The 21,024-nt window shown below is 33.5% G+C and overlaps 2 protein-coding genes across 2 annotated transcripts in view; both read right to left on the bottom strand.

Moving 5' to 3' along the window:
- LOC106111494 (putative sodium-dependent excitatory amino acid transporter glt-6) overlaps positions 1-4,927 on the bottom strand; it is a 6,940-nt gene extending 2,013 nt beyond the window's left edge. Inside the window, exons 1-6 of the mRNA XM_013293613.1 lie at positions 4,747-4,927; positions 3,886-4,219; positions 2,769-2,900; positions 2,114-2,322; positions 1,514-1,685; positions 975-1,169 (exon numbers count right to left, since the gene is read on the bottom strand). Coding sequence (XP_013149067.1) covers positions 975-1,169; positions 1,514-1,685; positions 2,114-2,322; positions 2,769-2,900; positions 3,886-4,219; positions 4,747-4,927 — 1,223 coding nt within the window. The remainder of the gene's footprint in view (positions 1-974; positions 1,170-1,513; positions 1,686-2,113; positions 2,323-2,768; positions 2,901-3,885; positions 4,220-4,746) is intronic.
- A 7,988-nt stretch (positions 4,928-12,915) lies between these two features.
- Positions 12,916-21,024, bottom strand: part of LOC106111493 (integrin alpha-9-like) — a 13,691-nt gene continuing 5,582 nt past the window's right edge. Inside the window, exons 9-21 of the mRNA XM_013293612.1 lie at positions 20,965-21,021; positions 20,439-20,612; positions 19,542-19,724; positions 19,047-19,171; positions 18,054-18,120; positions 17,823-17,970; positions 16,764-17,120; positions 16,004-16,088; positions 15,599-15,661; positions 15,223-15,349; positions 14,697-14,763; positions 13,996-14,113; positions 12,916-13,115 (exon numbers count right to left, since the gene is read on the bottom strand). Coding sequence (XP_013149066.1) covers positions 12,981-13,115; positions 13,996-14,113; positions 14,697-14,763; positions 15,223-15,349; positions 15,599-15,661; positions 16,004-16,088; positions 16,764-17,120; positions 17,823-17,970; positions 18,054-18,120; positions 19,047-19,171; positions 19,542-19,724; positions 20,439-20,612; positions 20,965-21,021 — 1,706 coding nt within the window. The 3' untranslated portion in view covers positions 12,916-12,980. The remainder of the gene's footprint in view (positions 13,116-13,995; positions 14,114-14,696; positions 14,764-15,222; positions 15,350-15,598; positions 15,662-16,003; positions 16,089-16,763; positions 17,121-17,822; positions 17,971-18,053; positions 18,121-19,046; positions 19,172-19,541; positions 19,725-20,438; positions 20,613-20,964; positions 21,022-21,024) is intronic.

Raw genomic sequence — 21,024 nt, 5'->3', positions numbered from 1 at the left:
AGACGCGGAATTGGTTCCACTTCACGCCTGTCTTCTGTGTGGTCGTGGTATTACTGGGGGCGTGCCGGCCCTGCAGTGATAAGATGTTAAAGCGGGCACTACCACTGTTCAATTTTAACAATTAAAACAGTTATACCAACTAAAAGATAATTACAAATTATGGTTAATATACGATTAATCTGGTGATGCCCACACTACTACGCCAATACGTAGCAATCGAATATTTCTTACAATAAAAATACAGAGAGTATCCGCTTTAATTAAATAAGACTAGCTTTCGCCCGCAACTCCGTTCGCGTGGAATTAAAAAAACAAAAGTAAGTAGACTATGTGTTCTTCCAGACTATCCTCTATATCTATGCCAAATTTCAACGAGATCCGTTCAGCCGTTTAGGCTACACACTGTAACAAGCATCCATCTAAACTTTTGCATTAGTAATCTACACTATATTATAATAAAGCGTAAAAACACACTTCTTTGTTGCCTAAGATGTCAGCAATTACGGCATATTTTTGAATAATTCTTTTTTTAACAAAAAGCCCTACACGTCACGTTTTAGGCTATATATTTTCACGCTATTAAAATTAGGGGGTAAATATTTTGGATAAAAACCCTAATGTGGGAAAGAGACCATAAGTTGCTGCCAACATCAAAGAAGCCAGGTTGCCATGGTTTATCGTAATGTCATGTCACTTTGACATTTGTAATTGATAATTTGACACATGTAAACAACAAAATTAAATTTTCATAATTTAATGCGAATGAAGTCGCACGGGAACAGCTAGTATTAAGTAAGATTTAAGCCACACCTTTGACAAAACTGTCACAAATGTTGTGCGATTGTCGATTGTTTAGCCAATTCAACTGTTTAGTTGCACAACTAAAAAATCGAGTAGTGTACCTCCATAAGCTCATAGGAATCAAAGCGAGACTAAACAGTTGTGCGTTAATTTAGTTTAGGAAATAAACTTACAGCACAGCAGCATATTGAGGAAAACCGAGAGCCATGTCATTCATCTGACAGATAAATATGCAGGATACGGAGAGGAACAGCGCGGTGCCGTCCATGTTGATGTTACAGCCAATGGGCAGCACGAATCTCGTGATACGAGGGTCTATCTGCAGCCGACCTTCCATGCTGCGGAACGTTACTGGCAGAGCTGCAGCCCTGGAATATAAACATTATTTATTATCTGACTAATATCACAAAAGCTTATATAGATGGAAGAATGTTGGTTAGAGTTAGCTTAAAATGCTGAACGGATTTCGATGTAATGTAGAGGATAGTCTGGAAGAACACATAGGCTACTTACTTTTTTAATTCCATTCGGATAGAGCCGTGGACAAAAGCTAATTATGTACATTCATATATATTTCTTCACTATCCCACTTGAAGTCATCTACGTCATTCTTTGATTTACACAACATACAAATGAATAGATTTTGGCCACTGAAGTACCACAGATGAGTAAAACATTAGAAATAATTTCGTCATTAGAAAAGAATTCTTACGCCGAGGCAGTAGCGGCAGCCGTCAACATCGCATGCGACAATCCGAAGTAAAACTTATACGGATTCCGGCGCAGGAACGAGAAGTATATCAACTGCATGATGACAAGCTGGTAGAGGAACACGCCGATCGTCACCGTCATTATGAACCACGCCAGCTGGGATAACATTTGGACTGTTGAAAAATATTAATCTTAGAAGCCAAGAAATATAATTGCTAACATTATTTAATAGCTTTCACCCGCGGTTCCGTCCGCGTGGAACTAAAAAACAAAAGTGAGCCTATATGTTCTTCCAGACTATCCTCAACATGTATGCCAAATTTCATCGAGATCCGTTCAGCAGTTTAGGCTACTAAATATAACAAACATCCATCCATCTAAACTTTCGCATTTATGATATCAGTAAGATTTATTTTTGTAACATTGTATTAACAAACATGCTTGAAATTCTCATCTTTATTATATTTAATGGAATAAAGTTAAATTGTTAATAAGGAAAATAATCGATAACAATAAGATTCTCGTCTCACTTAAGAGACGAGAATATTTTCTAGCCATAACTGTAATTTCAACTTTTTAATATAATTTTTTAATACTTTACCGACGTCACTAACGCCCAATATCTTGCCAGCGATAATACTGCTGACTCCCACTGGAGTGAACCACATGACAGCTGTCACCATCTTCATCGTCACCTCGAAAATCGCTTGGAAGAAGTTAATCACCACCTGACCCTTGGGTCCTAGACTTCCAAGTACACTGCCGAAGACCAGGCAAAAGAACACTAACCCTAACGTATTCGTGCCTGCCCTGAAAAGGAGAATTTTGTAAATGAGCATGATATTTACAATTATTTCTCTCAAAACTTAATTTGAGCAAACTTATTTATGTCTTAAATAACAAGAAAGTAGACACGAACTTGTAACTACAGTAGAACCTCGATAAGTTAAAGTCCAAGGGAACACACAAAATATTTTTAGTTATAGAGGTTTTAAGTTATCAAGGGTCTATATTGTAGAGGTTTTGGACTCTGATGGGAAGGGAACATATTGTTTTAAGTTACCTAGGTTTGAGTTATCGAGGTTCTACTGTAATTTGAATAAAATTTAATTTAACATTTTGTAAAAATAATTACAAAATTTATGTATAGATTTTATTGCTATACTCAAATAACTTTTAAAGTGGAAGAATTAGAGTTCCTACAGTGGAAACTCAAAGTTAGAATGCTTGCTAAATAAAATGGTACAAAACATTACCTTTCAGAAACAACTCTGACGAGTGTAGGAACTGTGTCGTTGCCAGTTAAATTGCTGGCAACTAACGCCGGCCGGTACACTGTATGCGATTGTTGGAAAGTAGCTTGCACTATGTTGTCCGGAAATATATTGCTGTAAAAAACAAAAATACATATGAGTCTTTAACTGGGTTGCTGAAGATTTCATTTATTTTAATATTACCTAGTGGTTCATTAGCTGTACACATAAGTTTCAACAGTTATGTAGTTAGGAAACACATTTCATGTAGTTATGAAAGCAAAAAGATTAACGTATGGTTAAATGTCGCTGGGAAACCGGACATAAATAACATAAATAGATCGAAAATTTGGATGGATAGATCTTTATTATGTAGTTTTCATATAATTTTAAACGTTTGCTAATTAAAATGTTAGTAAATCAAATTTAAATCGGAAATTAGTTTTTGATCGTTTTTTTTCCTTTAGTAATAAAAGTTGAGTGCTGGTTTACCTTCAAATTTATCATCCGCTATCAAATCTTTATCTAAAGAACTTGCTTCTTAAATAACTATTACAGCATGAGTTAATATTCACAACGTGTGTAAACATAGTTATTCAAATAAATAAAACACTATTTACGGCAGAGATTTAAAAGTTATCTAAATTCTTACTTTTCTATTATGAAACAATGACATTACATTTTCATCCAAAACTACTACAAGTACCTAAATAACTTCGAATATTTTTTTAAAACAGACAAAAATGCATTTTAGTGCAATGGTTTATTATCAAAAATACCAGGATGCATATATTCAGTTATATTTCATAGTAGCTTTATCGTATAATTAAAAAACCTACAAAATAAGTAGCCTATGTGTTCTTCCAAAATATCCTCTACGTCCATGCCAAATTTCTTTAAGATCCGTTTAGCGGTAAACCGCCTAAAGGCTACAAACTCTTACAAACATCCATCCATACATCTAAACTTTCGCATTTATAATATTAGTAAGAAGTACATGGTACAGTATAGTACTGTACTCAAATAATCTAACCTAAATAAACAAAAGTCTAATAAACGTCGTAGATTTTTTAGGATTGTTAAAATAGTTGAAAAATTAAAAAACAAGTAATTGACTCACCGACCAATATCGAAGAAGCTATCCAAGATTCTGTGATCTCGTTTATCCGGCGTCCCATTGGTAGTATCTCGCAGCTCCGGTTTACCCGGGTGTATCAACACCGCGAGTAAAATACCCAGGAAAGCGTTAAACAGAGATGTCAAAATGAAGTACAAGAGAGTTCGTACAGCGATCTTTCCACTCATCTTAGCGTTCAAACTCGCTGAACCGGCGATTAAACTGGCTATTATTAACGGTAGAATCATCAGCTTTAGTAACCTCATAAAGATTTCACCCGGATAAGATATCGCCATTAACATATCCGGGCCTAAATTATACGGTCGAAGTCCGAAACCTGTAAGCGAATGTTTAAAAATCACAATTATATGTACTTATTTAAAAAAAAAAAACATAATTATTAGGTAGACATACTCAGTATCTTAATGATAGTTTAACTGTCAAATTTAAACTAAGTAACTCGAATGTTTAAATATTCGTAGATTGCGTTAATGTTACAGGTAACATGTTAAGTTGCTGTTATCGTGAAAAGTCATGCATGAAAAAAAATGAATATAAATATCTTTTGTAATGTAAATTATAAATGAGTACTAATTAAATATAATATCAAATTACATATGTATCTAACGATTATTTAAATTTAATTTTATCAAATTAAGCATAACTCAGTTTAACATTTAACATAAATAATATAATTTAACATGAATAAAATAATTTAAAAATAACAAAATATTTTATGAAAAACTATTTTCTTTTTAAAGATATTTTGTCTCCGTCTGACTGGCTTTTACATATAAATAAAATAAACATAAAAACACTATTATAACTAAAGTACTACTAACAGGTAGATTTTAAATTACTTACCAATAGTAACGCCTGCAAGAACCCCTATCAATGTAACCACCAGCATGGCATTGTCTACTAGACATTTCCTCAGACCGGTGGGCTCGACTTCCGCACACCTGTCCTCCGTAGTCTTCGGCCCTCGGTCTCCCGAGCCCATCGTCGCGAAAAGATACTCTGAAAGGCGCGCACCTTTCTCCATAACTTGGTAATTCGTATTTAGAAGCCAGATCTTTGATCTGGTTGAATCCCAGCCTTAATGAAACCTAATTTATTTTCTATACGATAAATATAACCTCTTCTTTTACTTAAATTTCAGTATTTATTTGTCAATTACTTTAGTATAAAGATTGTAAAATAAATTTTTTGTTAAATACGCCTTTAATATTCTTTAATACAAAAACCTATTGTCGTATACAACGCGCGTTAGCTATCGAATTTTATCAAATAACACGTGGAAACAAAGCCATGGACAGCGCGAAACTAGGAAACAAGAGCTATTCGATGGGCAAACGGAAGCCATATTTAAATTTGCGCGCGCAACCATCGATTATTGTCATATTTGGTTTAAATAACCTAACGTATGTGAATACGTTTTATTTGTTCTATTTACAGCGTACGTGAGGGGATTATATAAAACGTCAACAATTGCTTATAAATAGATATAAGAATACGTCAAAGATTAACCTCACAAGACTTTTTAAGTGCATAAAGACTTGGTCATACCTTTATTGCAATTTATACCTTATTGTGATACAATAAGGTTGATATTTCTTTAATTTTTATTATTGTCCAGTGTAAAGTGCATTATGACCTGACATTTAAATTAAATTAAAACGTAATTTAATTTTAGTTCTAATATCGCATTTATTTATTTTCTATTAATTGTCTTACCAATATTATAACTGCGAAAGTTTTGTTATAGATTTTTGTAACCACATAATTCCAGGACTGGAACGGACTTTAATGAAATTTAATGTGGATGTCTAGATAATACCTAGACAAGAAGAAAGAATAGTCTAGAACGCATAAACTAAATGGTTTTTAAAACCGCACACACACAGTCTCGTGTGACAGTTATTTTACCAAAATTATTAATGCGAATGTTTAGAAGGATGTTTGCTACTTAACAGTTTAACGAATCTTGATGAAATTTGGAATAGATGCAGAGCGTAGTCTGGAAGAACACATAGACTACTATTTAGCTGACGGAGTCGCGGGCGATAGCTAGTTTATAAAAAAATCACAAAATAAATACCTTTGTATTTATCAGTAGATATTGAATTTTCTTTTTTAAAAACATTTTCACAATTTTTCTCTAATTTCATGTCTTCCATTTTTTACTAAAACAGGTGCTCAGTTTGCTTGTTGAAATACCAATGTGGTGTTACTTTACAATTTGCACATTTAAACATAAGATAAGATTATTTTTAAATTATAATATCAAACCAAACATTAAGGCTTTAATTGGTTGTATTATAAATACAAAAAATATCGCGAACGACTGATAGCGATGTGTTTAAAAAAAACCTACTCACGTGACGTTTAATTTGACTGTATATTTTTTTAAATGCCACTAATAGGTGTAACAAATTATTGGTCTAGGTACCCTATAATAGTGTTCACCATAGAGTATAGTATGGCCTAGCTGTTCCCGTGCAATATACATCTGCGTAAAATTATTTTATTGTTAACATGTGTTAATTTATAAATTATAAATGTCAAAATGACATGATATGACGACAACCTTGCTTCCTTGATGTTGGCAGCAACTTATAGTCTCTTTCCCACATTAGGGTTTTTATCCAAAATATTTACCCCCTAAGTTTAATGGCGTGAAAATATAGCGTGGCCTAGCGTGACATAAGTGTAGGGCTTTTTATTAATAGAAGAATTATTCAAAACAATGCTGTAATTGCTGACATCTTAGGCAACAAAGAAGTGTGTGTTTACGCTTTATTATTATAGTATAGATAGATATAGATAGATTATACCTACGTACAATTATACTAGCTGTTGCTCGCGACTTCACCCGCGTCAAAAAAAATAAAAATAAAACACAGCCTATGTTACTCAGTAATAACGTTTTAGATTTATTTCAATACATACAAAAATACAAATCTTTCCTCTGTATAAGTATGGATATTGGTAAATTGCCTATGCTTCATTGCATTATTTGGTTTTGTGTAGAGTTTTAATTCGTTATTTTAATTATTAACCGGTTATATTACATTTAAATATTATTTTGTATTATTCAAATTAAATGTTTTTAACCAAATTGATGAGAATAATAATTCGATAACAAGCAGGTTTTCGAAATAACATTATTGTAATAATAATAATAATAATAATAATAATAATCATTTAATCCATTCATAAAGCAAACACGTTGTACGAGTAGTGGTTTAGTTAAACTTACTATTACGGGCAAAACGAGGGGAAGAGATCTAAAAGGCGTCGCCCCATGCGTTGGACGGACCGAATATGCACCACTCTCAACACCACCATACATGTCGCAGAGAATCGCACAAAGTGCAGAAACACCCTTCGTGAGAGTGTCAAGGAAAGTGGTCGCGACCATCAGTAGGGAGGAAACGATCCAGAGAGAGAGAGAGAGAGGGGGGGGGGGTTTAGTAAAGTTTTTTTATTAAAGTAAATAATTATTTTTTGATAAACCACACAGGCACATCACTAAGATAGCAAAAATTAAACACCTCATAGCAATATTAAGCAACAGAACTACCTTGAAATCTACAGATATTTAAATAAATTTAGATTTTGTTTAACTAATAGTTTTAAAGATAATTCAATATGTGAACGACTTCCGTTAATATTTGGCAATAATGAGATCGGCCTTAGAGGAAGGTGGGTGTATGTCAGAGGAATTTGAACCTTATACACATGACGTATACGGCAGGTGGTGAATCTGTAAGCCAACTTGTCATCAATTTTATCTGAAAATGATATCTCACCATATCGGAACACGTGAAAAATCTGATGTTTGGTGATACACGAGTTATCTTTGAAAGTAAAATCTTACATTTTAACAATCACTAAAGGAGATAATGCACTGGTACAGGTGTATATCGTAGAAAAATAAGGTTACTTATTTTAATTTACAATTTTCTCGACTCCGTGTGGGACGAATAAAAAAACTCAAGACAGTAGCTTACATTTTGCCAGACTATCCTCTACGTTTATGCCAAATTTCATCAAGATTTGTTTAGCCGCTTAGGCTGTAAACTCTAACAGACATCCATCTAAACTTTCGCATTTGTAATATTAGTAAGAAGTAAGATAAGGAACTAGCAGTAATGATAACAATTTAAAACAAAGTTTACACTTTCCAAAGTTATAGTTGTATTAAGGCAAAGTATCTCTGCTTTGTCCGGCAAGACATGTTTCTACACATGTTTTCTAACAATGGGAACCCATAATAAGGACTTTCCGTACATGGTTTACACGCGGAGGTCAACGTCCTTTTGTCTCGCCGTTTAACGAACCCGACGATGCAAAATCATTCATAAATGATTTCAATAAAGATTGACACAATTAAGTTAGCTTAACTTGAATTAATTATAATATTTAGGTACTAGAACTTAAAACAATGTTGCTATAGTTAAACGAAAATAATTTTCAAATAGAACTAACACAAACAGAGTTTTTCAGTCATTTAAGCCGTCTTTTAATAGATTTTTCATACTTAATCTACGCTCAGGGTGCCCTTAGTGAGAAAAAGATTACTTAATAACGCATACCATAATTAAAATATACATTTTAACGAAACTGTTTTCTTTGTAATACTAACAACACTTTATTGGTTACATAAAAATAAGCAAATTCTAAAAAATAAATTCTAAGGGCCTGTCCAGCTACTGGCTGATAGAGGTTAAGATAGCTTAAATATGACTTCACTGTCAGATAAGGTAACATAATCCGATATTTCTATCACTTACTCGTATTTTACATGTTGGATTGTTATCAGACAATTTACAATTTGGTGGGACAGGCCTTTAGTATAAAAACAAAAGAATGCTGACAGGACTGAAAAATTAGAATTGAACCAACTTACCTTTGATTTGTTTAATTTTGACTAACTATAATTACGCCTCTTAAAAAAACAAAACGACGTAACTAATACACTAATAGACAAACCAAGAACATTAAAATTGCGTTCTATTTTTAAAAATAAAAAAAAACCATCACTGAAATTGACAATTCTAAATTCAAACTTCCTTAAACTGGCCAATTATTCTTTTTTTTTATTTATACATCGGCCACGTTGTCTTGGTATGAGGGCGACTGCCAACTGCATTCGGACTGCATCTCGATCAAGGTTATTTTAATCGACTTCTATTATTTATCAAAGTTTTATTATAGGGCGCGATCGCACGCGCACATTTCCTCAGTTATCGGCTTCCATTGTGGATATCCCACACAGGTATAGAATGTAGTATAGTACGTAGAACGTGTTTCAATACAGTGGAGTTCCACGGTTAAATTTATTTTAATTTGAAAAATATATCTGGTCCATACAAAGTTTTATGCCCGTACAAACGGCTTAAGAGTAAAAATAATTATTTTGCGTCTTATTATAATTGTAAATAAAACAAAAATAAATTATATGTTTTTAGTAATTTATTGAATTTAAAACAAATTATTATATGTTGTTTGTCAATGACTAAATGTAACCATTATTTTTAATATTTCTAAAACACTTGTATATACATTATTCGCCTATTTAAAGTTTGTTATACTCATTTTTTTAATTTGGCTTACGATATCTGTTACAATAAGCAAAACCATTTAAAACAATGTATTTGCATATAAAAGTCTGTTTCTGTTATAGTTTAGATTTGTGTAAATTTCATTAAATATAAGTAAGGTTTTTCATAAATAGTGACATCTATCGGCACTAACTGGACATTAGGAATAAATTTGACACTATTTAGTACAGAAGTGTTCATATTCATTCATAGATGTCGCTACAAGTTTCAAAATGTAACTTATGTAATTTGTATTTATTTCTATAAATAACTTTGTATAAAATTATGACTGAAAAAAACGAAAATGCCTAGTTAAAAACTTTTGTATAGTTTCACATATTTTGGATATTTCATCGCAGAAAATTGAAATAAAATGAAAAAACAATTGAGTACATAGAAATGATAAAATGAAAAGATATATTTTTCAAAATATTTCATTCTATTTTCTAAATCCGGTTACGACAGAGATGATGAAAATATTCTTAATCTGTGCATTCGCTGAAGCATTATTACGGTAGTCATTGCTTACTAAAACAGCAAACATAAAAGCCAAGCGGATTTTGTATTATGAGATTAACCAATAATTTTTGTGCACTCTTACAGAAACCTTTCTTTTAAAAACTGTCAATTCAAGAAAATCGATTACATAATTATGATTTTTATTAACCGTAATATTATGTTTAAATAAAAGTTGCATTTAAGCTTACCAACGTTAATGCTCGTGTGTCACTGTGCTAATCGTTTTCTAGCTTCAGCGAGCTTTTGCGTTACTTATTTTATTTCGTCAAAAATCGCACACTTTTTTTCAAATCTCAGATTACTTTAAAGCTTTTTAAATGAACGAATTCTATATCGAATAATACGATTAAGACAGATTCATAAACGATAGGAAGGAAAGAAATCAGAAGTGTTAATCTCTTAGGGCCTGTCCCACCAAATTGTAAATTGTCTGATAACAATCCATATATAATATGTGATGGAAATGTCGGATTTTGTTCCCTTATCTGACGGTGACGTCATTTTAATTTTATCAGCCAATGGTGAGATAGGCCCTCCTTATGCTTAAGAATGGAGTGAATTTAAATATGACGATAGAGATGTACGGAAGAGCAGTACATACTATGACGACTCTCCCTAAGGACATGCAGTTTTTTTATTATGAAGCCAGAAGATTCTTGTATTTATGACCCTCGACAAATAGACATTAACATTCTAACAAATAAAGTGTAAAGTTAAACTTAGGAATAAAGTTAGTATAAGCAAAGTTTACTGTTAAGGTTTTATTTATCTATTTTATGTATATTTAAAATTCCTTACCTTATGTTAAATGTAGTTAATAAAAGCCAATTTCTCCGTATCAAGTAAATCACAAACACATAAAAACATATATTGAGGTCCAAGGTGGTTGAAGGTCACTTGTACCACGAAGATTTTTGTTATTTTAGTCTATTAAATAATAAACGAGTAACATACGAGTAACGACAAATACGTTGCATCAAATTCGTTCCGAACGGCTAATAAAATATACTATTCTGCAATTTTAACCCAAATTTACTTGTGACATTTTAAACTCTTCATATGAATTAACATTTGAATTAAATAAAGCAATAACACTTTCTATCGAGCGTCTAACTAGCATCAATTTTAAATTATTACTAACGTATTTATACCAAAACAACTTAAAAATGTAATTTTGATATTGCAGAATATCCCACTAGGACCCCAGTCAATTGGATAGCTGTATATGCAGTTTAGTTGACGGCTCATTTCCTTTCGTTCATAATGCTCCCCTGTTACACCAGCCAGAGGAAGCGTTAAAAAATTTAATGCAAAATCCGTAGAATATTACAAATAGTAAGATAATGCAAAATCTGTAATATATTACAAACATCTAACCATAGCGTCTGACAGAGCATTGGTGGCTCAGTGGTTTAAGCACTTGACTTGTAATCAACAGGTCTTGGGTTCGAATCCCGCTGTACCAATGTGATTTTAGATTTTTCGAAATTTCATATGTACATAATTTACCCGACGTTCTTACGGTGAAGGAAAACATCGTGATGCCTGCATATATCGGCGAAGTGAAGTCAAATCGCAGTGTGGTTGACTATGGCCTAGTCACCCTAACTTAGGGTTAGCTCCGAGCCCCTAGGTGACGCAGTATAGTGAGCTGCTGATGATGATCTGACCATAGTAAACTCTGTTTTCCCATTCGATACTACAAAGGAAGACTAATCCTTCTCTGTTTTATAGTAGACTAGCTGTTGCTCGTGACCTCATCCCTTTATTTATTAAAAAATATTGCCCCTTTGCCAAACTGCATTAGCACATAAGAGAGGAATGTGCGATAATTAAATTTTCACCTTATTTCGTTAATAGAAAATTGTGAGAAAGATGACTTGAATCTTATATGGTTTATCATTGCGTAGAATCTTCTTAATATATAGTTTAGTTATTACAAAATACTGAATAGCCTTATTTCTTCGGCCCCATTCAATTTTGTGCCAACCTTACAAAATGGCGTCTATAAATGCTTCTAATTCCCTCGACGTAATAAAGGGCGGTAATAACCCCGCTTTAGACCCATCTTCCTGATTTCTTTTGTTATTTTTTTATCCCTATTAAGTTGAAAAATATACGTATATTTGTAATAGGACCCTTGGGTCGACTTTCGCAAACTTTAGTTCGGCATTAAACTTGTAATTCCAAAAAGGTTTGAGTTTTAATTAGGTACTGGTTAATACAGATTTTTATCTCTTTAAAAAAGGATTTCTCGTATCAATACAAGTGACTATATCTATTCTTTTGTTTTTCAAATATTAATGTTACTAATTGATCATACTAATATTGTAAATGCGAAAGTTTAGATGGATGGATGGATGAATGTTTGTTACAGTTTGTAGCTTACACGTCTGAACGGATTCCGATGAAATTTGGTATGGAAGTAGAGGATAGTCTGGAAGAACACATAGGCTACTTAGTTTTTTTTTTAATTCCACACGGACGGAGCCGCGGGCGAAAGCTAGTAATATTATAAATGCGAAAGTTTAGATGAATGGATGGATGTTTGTTAGAGTTTGAAGCCTACACGGCTTAACGGATCTGGATAAAATCTGGCATAGATATAGAGGATAATCTGGAAGAACGTATAGGCTATTTACTTTTATTTTTGCGCGTGTAGATAACGCGGACGGAGTCGCGGGGAAAGTTAGTGTACAATAATTGGTAGACTTTTTGTTGATAATTATTTATTTAATTCATACTTATTACTTATTGATTCTTTGGCCATTTAAGACTATGTACAAAAATATTTTGAGATCAGACAATTTACATTGTCTCTACAATGAATTGCAAACTAATTTTACAAACATTCAAGGAATAAAAAACTACATACGTTAACAATCTAAGAGAATAAACTGTGTAGACCTGTATCCCTTTTCTTTCTTCATATCTCTCCTTCCCGTCCATTCGAAGTTTTTTCGTTATTCCTCAGTCAGAATCTTCTAGTTGTATATCTTGTGTACAAGCGTCGTCATCTCTCAACTCTCCGAGTGAACTGGAGCTACTTATTTCTTCTTGCAGACGTTTCATGTCATCTCGTTTAGATCTTTCAAAGAAATTAAGCTGTAAAAAGACGTCTGCATATAATTTAAGTCACAATACGCGGTAATTTGTTTACAGCTGTTTCCTATTACAGATACTTTAATTATGTGAAACTAGCTTTCGCCCGCGACTCCGTTCGCGTGGAATTAAAAAACAAAAGTGAGTAGCCTATATGTTCTTCCAGACTATAATCTACGTCTATACCAAATTTCATCGAGATCCGTTTAGCCGTTTAGGCTACAAACTCTAACAAACATCCATCCATCCATCCAACCATCCATCTAAACTTTCGCATTTATATTATTAGTAAGAAGTAAGATAGATGTAATAGATGTAACTATTAACAAGACCAATATAAGGGCTAGCTGCGTCCCTAGACCTAACCTATATCGACAGCGATACCATAAATATGATTAAACTGATTAAAACTTTTTTCTTAAAGCATTTGATTCAATTTAATTTATTTTGAAGATATCAAGTGTATATGTGAAAACTTTACGTGGAGTCGTGTTCAAGCACTAGCTTATAATTTAATAAAAAAAAAAACAATTTCACTAGCTTTGGTTTTTTCGCGAAAATTTGGAATTTTCCCAACCGTCACCCCGCTCCGTCCCTACGTGGGGACAGATGATAATACAAAAATTCATCCGTTCCCCCTTTTAGTCCCACTATCACCAATAAGGTGACAGATGGATCCAACCATCCCCGCGTCTCAATAAGTGGGACGGATGAAACATTTAATTCTCATCTGTCCCCGTGTGGGGACAGAGCGGGGTGACGGTTGGGAATAATCCGAAAATTCCCTTCTTTCTGTATATCTCTGTGTAATAACTGTTTTTAAAGATGTACAACTGTCAAGCAATAAACAACCTTATGAACATATCAATAAGTTAGTTATTACCTTGTGCAGGCCGAAGACAGATACTGCTAATGTCAATATTCCAGCCACAATTCCTACTATCAGCGGCCAAAGAGGTGTCGGTGGATCCAAAACTAATGACGTGATCAGTGAAGAATTGCTAAAAATAATAAATAATATTAACTCAAATTATCTTCAGCCTACCCTTTTTCCTATTAAGAGGTGTAGTAAATATTATATACATCTCTATCGATCATATTTAAATTCACTTCAACAGTGGTAGTGACCTCTTTAACATCTTATCACTGCAGGGCCGGCACGCCCCCAGTAATACCACAACCACACAGAACACAGGCGTGAAGTGGAAGCAATTCCGTGTTTCGTCTGATGAGTGTGGTGCCGGAGGCCTAATTTAAGTCCCTTTCTCTTTACCACCTATTTCTTATAAGGAGAGAAAGGGGAAGTGGATTTGACGATGGAGAAGATGCATAGGAATGGGAAATATCCTCTTTATGTGCGTCTTCTCCTCTGTCGTATAAAGGTAGGCGACCCATCTGCAATTGCATATGTCTATGTGCAGCGGTCGCTTCGCCATTTCTTTGGATTCATGTGGCCGCTTGCTCGTTTGCCACCTTGTTATAAAAAAAAAACTTTCTTACGCACATCCATTCAAACAATCCATCATTTTTACATTTTTTTTCATTAGTAACTATATCCGTGTTTTACACATTTTTCATACTTACATATTTTGTTCATTTAAAATAATTGTTGTTGTTGCATTGAAAATTGTAACTTCCTCTAAATAATTTGCTAAAACATATTTAAAATGGTTAATACGATACAAATAAAGGTATTTGTTTTAAAAATTAATTATAAAATTTATCTAACTAACTAAATAAACAATATAAACTTAATAATCTATACTGATATAATAAAGCGTAAACAAACACTACTTCGTGACGAAGGATATAAGCAAGCATATGTTGGAATAATTCTTCAATAAATAAAAAGCATTACACTTACGACACGGATATATATATTTGCGCTATAAAACTTGGGGGATGGATAAATTCGAAAAAAACCTTCACGTGGGAAAGGAACCATAAACTACAAGCTGCCAACATCAAGGAAGTAATTTTCGCAATTGATAATTTGACAAATGTAAACAATAAAATTATAAATTTTCATAATTTTATGCGGATAAATTTGCATGGGAACAGCTAGTTAAATATAATCTTCGTTTAAGTTATTATGAAAAGTGCAACGTACCATGTAAAGTTACATTTAACTTATAAGTGAGTGCGATAGCTTTGGAGGCTCTCGCGGGAAGAGACCAGGAACAGTGAACACTGATATTTTCTTGATTACAACCATCTATACTATTAGATAGGTCTGTCTGAAATATTACAATTATGTACATCTTACTAATATTATAAATGCGAAGGTTTAGATGGATGGATGTTAGAGTTTGTAGCCTAAACTGCTGAACGGATCTCGATGAAATTTGACATAGATTAGAGGATAGTTTGGAAGAACAAGATACTTACTTTTATTTTTTTATTTCACGCGGACGGAGTCGCGGGCGAAAGCTAGTAAATAATAAAATCTATTTCTAGTCGGAAATAATCAATGTATATAAACTTACCTTATCTGGTATTAATAAAATAGCCGTTAAATTGTACCAATCTGAAGGTCCCAAATTTTTTATCTGTTGAAAAAAAATTATCTATACTAATGTTATAAGAGGTTTGTATTTTTGTATGTATTGAAATAACTCAAAAACTACTGGGGCGATTTTAAAATTTTCACTCTTAGTAAGATAATTTATCTGTGAGTTACGAAGGCTATATTTCTTTATTATTTTTTAATTTCTAGAAGAAGCTAGTATCAAATCAAATATGTCAAAGCTAGTATCAAATACAAATACTGTTTACTATTACGTTTAAGAAGTTACAGCAATTCAAAGTAATAGTTGCTAAGTACTTTAGATTCAATTTAAAAACTAAGGGGGTTTTTAAATAATCATTAAGAATGGGAGTAATTCATTTACCTCAAAGTAATGTACAAAAGCTACACTATCGCCATTAGCGAGCGCATCTCTTGTTATTGAGATGGTTTTGTTTGGTTGCACTGTTCTGTAATACAAGTTTAGTAATAATTTAAAAACCAAAATTTCCTCTAAAGATTTAATTTAATTTAGAATAAATTTAAACAGTGGTAGAGCCCGTTTCAACATCTACGCACTACAGGGTACCATACCAGGGATATCACGACCACACAGAAGACAGAAGTGAAGTGGAAGCAATTCCGCGTACACTCTGATGAGTGTGGTGCCGGAGGCCTGATTTTAGTCCCTTTCTCTTTCAACCCTTTTCTTAATAGGACAGGATGGGAAGGAAAAATGGATTTGACGGTGGAGGAAACGCATAGGAAGGAGAAATGTCCTCTTTATGTGCGTCTCCTCCGTCAATTAAGGGTAGGTAACGCATCTGCAATAGCGGAAGTTTATGTGCAACGGTCGCTTTCCATTTTGGTGAATTCGGGTGGCCGCTTGCTCGTTTGCCACCTTATGTTATAAAAAAATCTTCAAATTCAATAAAAGTTACATTGCAATGTCCAAGACCGGTTATTAAAACAATCATTATTCCAGGTAACCGATTCTTCGATTTTTCATTAACATAAGAGAACACTTGAATAAACTATCGCACAACTGTTGGATTGTATTGCATTCCACTGTTTAGTTGCACTAAAAATCGAACAGTACATCTCCATATAAGATCATAAAAAGCTAAATGAGTACTAATACTTACCCAGTAATGTTAAAACTTGCTTCCGGCTTAACAATAATAGTAAGATCTCTAGTAACTTTATCACTATCATTATTACTATGAAGTGGATCTTCTAGTACTGCTTCAATATTTATTTCATTAATAAATGAATTATTTTGTACATATTCAAATTCTATTTCCCAAGTTACTGATTCATTTCTATGTAAAGGTGGCGGGACATCACAAGTTATATTAAGTTGTTTTAATGAGCATTCGCTTGGTAACCTCTTAGGTAAAGTTGGTATTGTCAAGTAGACTTTAGCGCCGTAAGCAGGTTCGTCTTTGTTAAGTACGGTAACTTTGATACCAAATCTGTTTTCCGAACCTGGGATGTATGGACTGAAAGGAATCAGTTATTTTTAGTCTTATGTTCAATTTGTTATTGGTGTTATTGGGTTTAATCTATCATACTAATATTATAAATGCGAAAGTTTAGATGGATGTTTGTTGGAGTTTGTAGCCTAAACTGCTGATCGGATCTGAATGAAATTAGGTATAGATATAGAGGATAGTCTGGAAGAACACATAGGCTACTCACTTTTGTGTTTTTTAATTACCCGCGGACGGAATCGCGGGCGAAAGCTATATAGTAATATAATAAGGAAACATTTGTATTTTTGTATGTATTGAAATAACTCAAAAACTACTGGGTAGATTTTAAAAATTCTTTCACCATTTGAAAGGTAATTTGTCAGTGAATAACATAGCATAACAAGAAGAATGATTTGTTTTTTTTTATATTGAAATAACTCGAAAACTACTGAGCCGATTTCAATAATTCTTTCACCATTAAAAAGCTACATTGTCAATGAGTAATATTGACTATGTTTTATAGTAGGCTGAATCGCGGGCGCAAGCTGGTATGTAATAAGAAGGAATGATTTGCATTATATATATTGGGATAACTCAAAACCCATTGGGCCAAATTTAAACATTCTTTTACCATTAGAAAGGTACGTTATCGGTGAGTAATTGTTTTTAATTTCACGAAAACAAAGTCGCGAGCAACAGCTAGTATTTACAAATATCAAGGATACTTACTTGCTTAATCCTTCTAAAGTCATTTCTAATAACGGCTTACAAATAAGATCTTCACCACATTCTCTATTTAATTGGATTTCGAAGGAAGAATGTAATTTAGAATTTTCCGATAATCTCGCTTGTTTACTCAAAAATAAAGGTGAGTCATCTGTATTAGTAATTAAATTTAAAAAAAATAACGAAATGAGGAGATAATTGTTAATATTTGTTCATTTAAGAAGAAATAATTACCTTCTAGTATTATCCTGTGACTCAATTCAAAATTAATGGTAATTGGTTTCGACAAATCTGCTGTAGGCTGGAATGAATAATTTTTTTTTATAACATAAGGTGGCAAACGAGCAAGCGGCAACCTGAATCCACCGAAATGGAAAGGACCGCTGCACATAGACATCCGCAATTGCAGATGCGTTGCCTACCCTTCATTGACGGAGGAGGAGACGTACATAAAGAAGACATTTCCCCTTCTTATGCGTCTCTTCCATCATCAAATCCACTTTTCCTTCCCATCATTTCCTCTTAAGAAAAGGGTGGAAAGGGAAAGGGGCAATAATTATGGTTTTGTCTTACTAATATTATAAATGCGAAAGTTTAGATGGATGTTTGTTAGAATTAGTAGCCTAAATGCTGAACGGATTTCTATGAAATTTGGCATAGATGTAGAGATCAGTCTGGTAGAACACTTAGGCTACTTAGTTTTCTTTTAATTCAACGCGGACGGAGTCGCGGGCGAAAGCTAGTTATACCATAAACGCGAAACTTTAGATGGATGGATGTTTGTTAGAGTTTGTAGCTTACACGCAACGGATCTGAATGAAATTTGGCATATATGTAGAGTACAGTCTGGAAGAACACATAGGCTACTTACTTTTGTGTGTTATTAGTTCCGCGCGGACGGAGTCACGGGCGAAAGCTAGTATCATAAATACACCAGAAAAGGTCTTTATTACCTTATCTGACAGTAACGTCATTTTTAAGCTATCTGAGCCTCTATCAGCCTGTGGTGGGACAGGCCCTTAGTGAAGAATTATAAAGAATTAAAAAGATTTATAAAGCTAAGGGGCAGTCCCACCAACTTCATGTACATTGACAACAATCCAACGTGTATAATATGTGTTAGAAAAATCGGATTTTGTTATCTTATCTGACAGTGATGTTTTTAAGCTATGTGAGCCTCTATCAGCAAGTAGTGGGAAAGGGCCTAAAACTATTATTTTCATTTACCTTAACTTGTACTGTTTGTTCTTCACATGCTTTGTTGCCTGGTTTTATTGTTACTTGGTACTCCGCGTCGCCTGATATCCAAGCTCTGCCACCATCAGGGTCGACACGAATTATTGCATTTAACACTAAAAAAGAGATATTTTATATTTTTAAATTAAAAAGGAAAAACTGCCGCATTTGGAATAGTTTTTTTTTAGTCGGCGCCAGGCCGCCCTCTCGTTCCCACTAACATACTCGTATTTATGGGCAAGGGATGTTGGGTGTGGGTGGGACCTCTTTACTTATTTTTAAGAAGAAGTATTTTAAACAGATGTTAAGAAAATTCTAATTAAGAATTTAAAAAAAAGGAATTGATTTTTTTTAAATAATGAAAAAAGGAAATAAAAATACCCAGCCCAAAAAAAAATCCCTGATCATCATATTGGCAGCCATAAAAAAGTAGTATAAATAAATCGTTTCTTTCATCAACAATTTTTACTCAGTTGTGTTACCAACCTGTTTTAACGTGGGGCCATTTAATTTGTTCTTTAGCTTCAATACAAAATATAGCTGTAAAGTTGGTAGCATTGAGAGGTATGTTCATTACATCGGGAACCTTTATACTGGCGTATACTTCTATTGTTGGGATACATCTATATAAGTATACTGTGTCACTATTTATTGCACCTACAGCTAAATCTATAAAAAAGATTACAATTTGAAAGTTGTGATTATTTTAAAAGTGACTTGAATAAGTAAATATTGATTCATGTGAATTATATACTAATCTGGAAGTCATAAACATGATACACCATAAACCATAATACACATTTGACTAAACAATCGTACAACAGTTGTGCGATAGTTTAGTTGCACAACTAAGGCTCTGTCCCGACAAATTGTAAATTGATAACAATCCAACGTTTGAAATATGTGATGGAAATATCGGATTTTGTTACTTTATCAGTGTAGTCATTTGTAAGCTATCTGACTCTCTATCAGCCAGTGGTGGGACAGGGCCCAAAATCAAGTCGTGTGCACCTCCATATAAGCTCATAGGAAAGCGAGACTAGTTGTGCGATAGTTTGATCATAGGTGCGTCCGGATTATTCTGGGTATGGGTAACAGATGACCAATTATTGTGATGATTTTTGGAGGTTTATAATCATTATATAGCTAAGATAAAGTACTTTAAATTTTAGTCCCTTTCCCGTCCCATCTATTTCTGTTATGGAAATGATTGGATGGGAAAGTCGATTTGACGGTGGAGGAGACGCATAGGAAAGGAAAATATCCTCTTTATGTGCGTCTCCTCCATCAATTTAGCAAAGCATTTGCAATTGCGGATGTTTATGGGCAACGGTCGCTTCGCCAATTTTGTATGCCACCTTTTTGTAAAAAAAAAAAACTTACCACTACAATTGTTGCTATCAACATCGAATCCTTTTGAGATAGATATACCGAAACTCTTAGCACCTTTGGCTACTATCTTTTGTGTATACTGACTGCCAATACCCTTTTCCCCTCCCCTGTAGATGTATACCGCACCGTAACCGTCGTTCTCCCACGGTGCTCCGATAGCGACGTCTGGAACAAATTCCTCGAATATTAAACATTGCCCGCGACTTCGTCCGCGTGATGCAAGATTCCAAACCCGATAGCTTGTAAGGTGATTTTTCTGTTACCCTTATTGTTTGTGTTCGCAATATCTTCTAAAATTTATAATATTACTAGCTTTTGCTCGCAACTTCGTCCGCGTGAAATACAAAAAATAGTACAAGCAGCCCATATTACTCAGAGAAAAGTTACCTTTCTAACGGTGAGAGAACTTTTAATATTAGTATAGATTACAGATTATTACTGAAAACCATGATTCTATATTAAAAAATACTTCATAAGTAGCAAGTTTAAATTTTTAGTTGTAAAATTTTATATTTACCGTTGTACCCATCTCCGTCCACGTCACCCATATCGACAATTGTGCTGCCAAATCTAGCTC

Source organism: Papilio polytes, unplaced genomic scaffold, assembly GCF_000836215.1.
Source record: "Papilio polytes unplaced genomic scaffold, Ppol_1.0 DF824158.1, whole genome shotgun sequence".
In the NCBI taxonomy this organism is placed as follows: domain Eukaryota; kingdom Metazoa; phylum Arthropoda; class Insecta; order Lepidoptera; family Papilionidae; genus Papilio; species Papilio polytes.
Note: the sequence above shows the minus strand (reverse complement) of the source record. Positions and strands in the feature narration are given on the sequence as shown.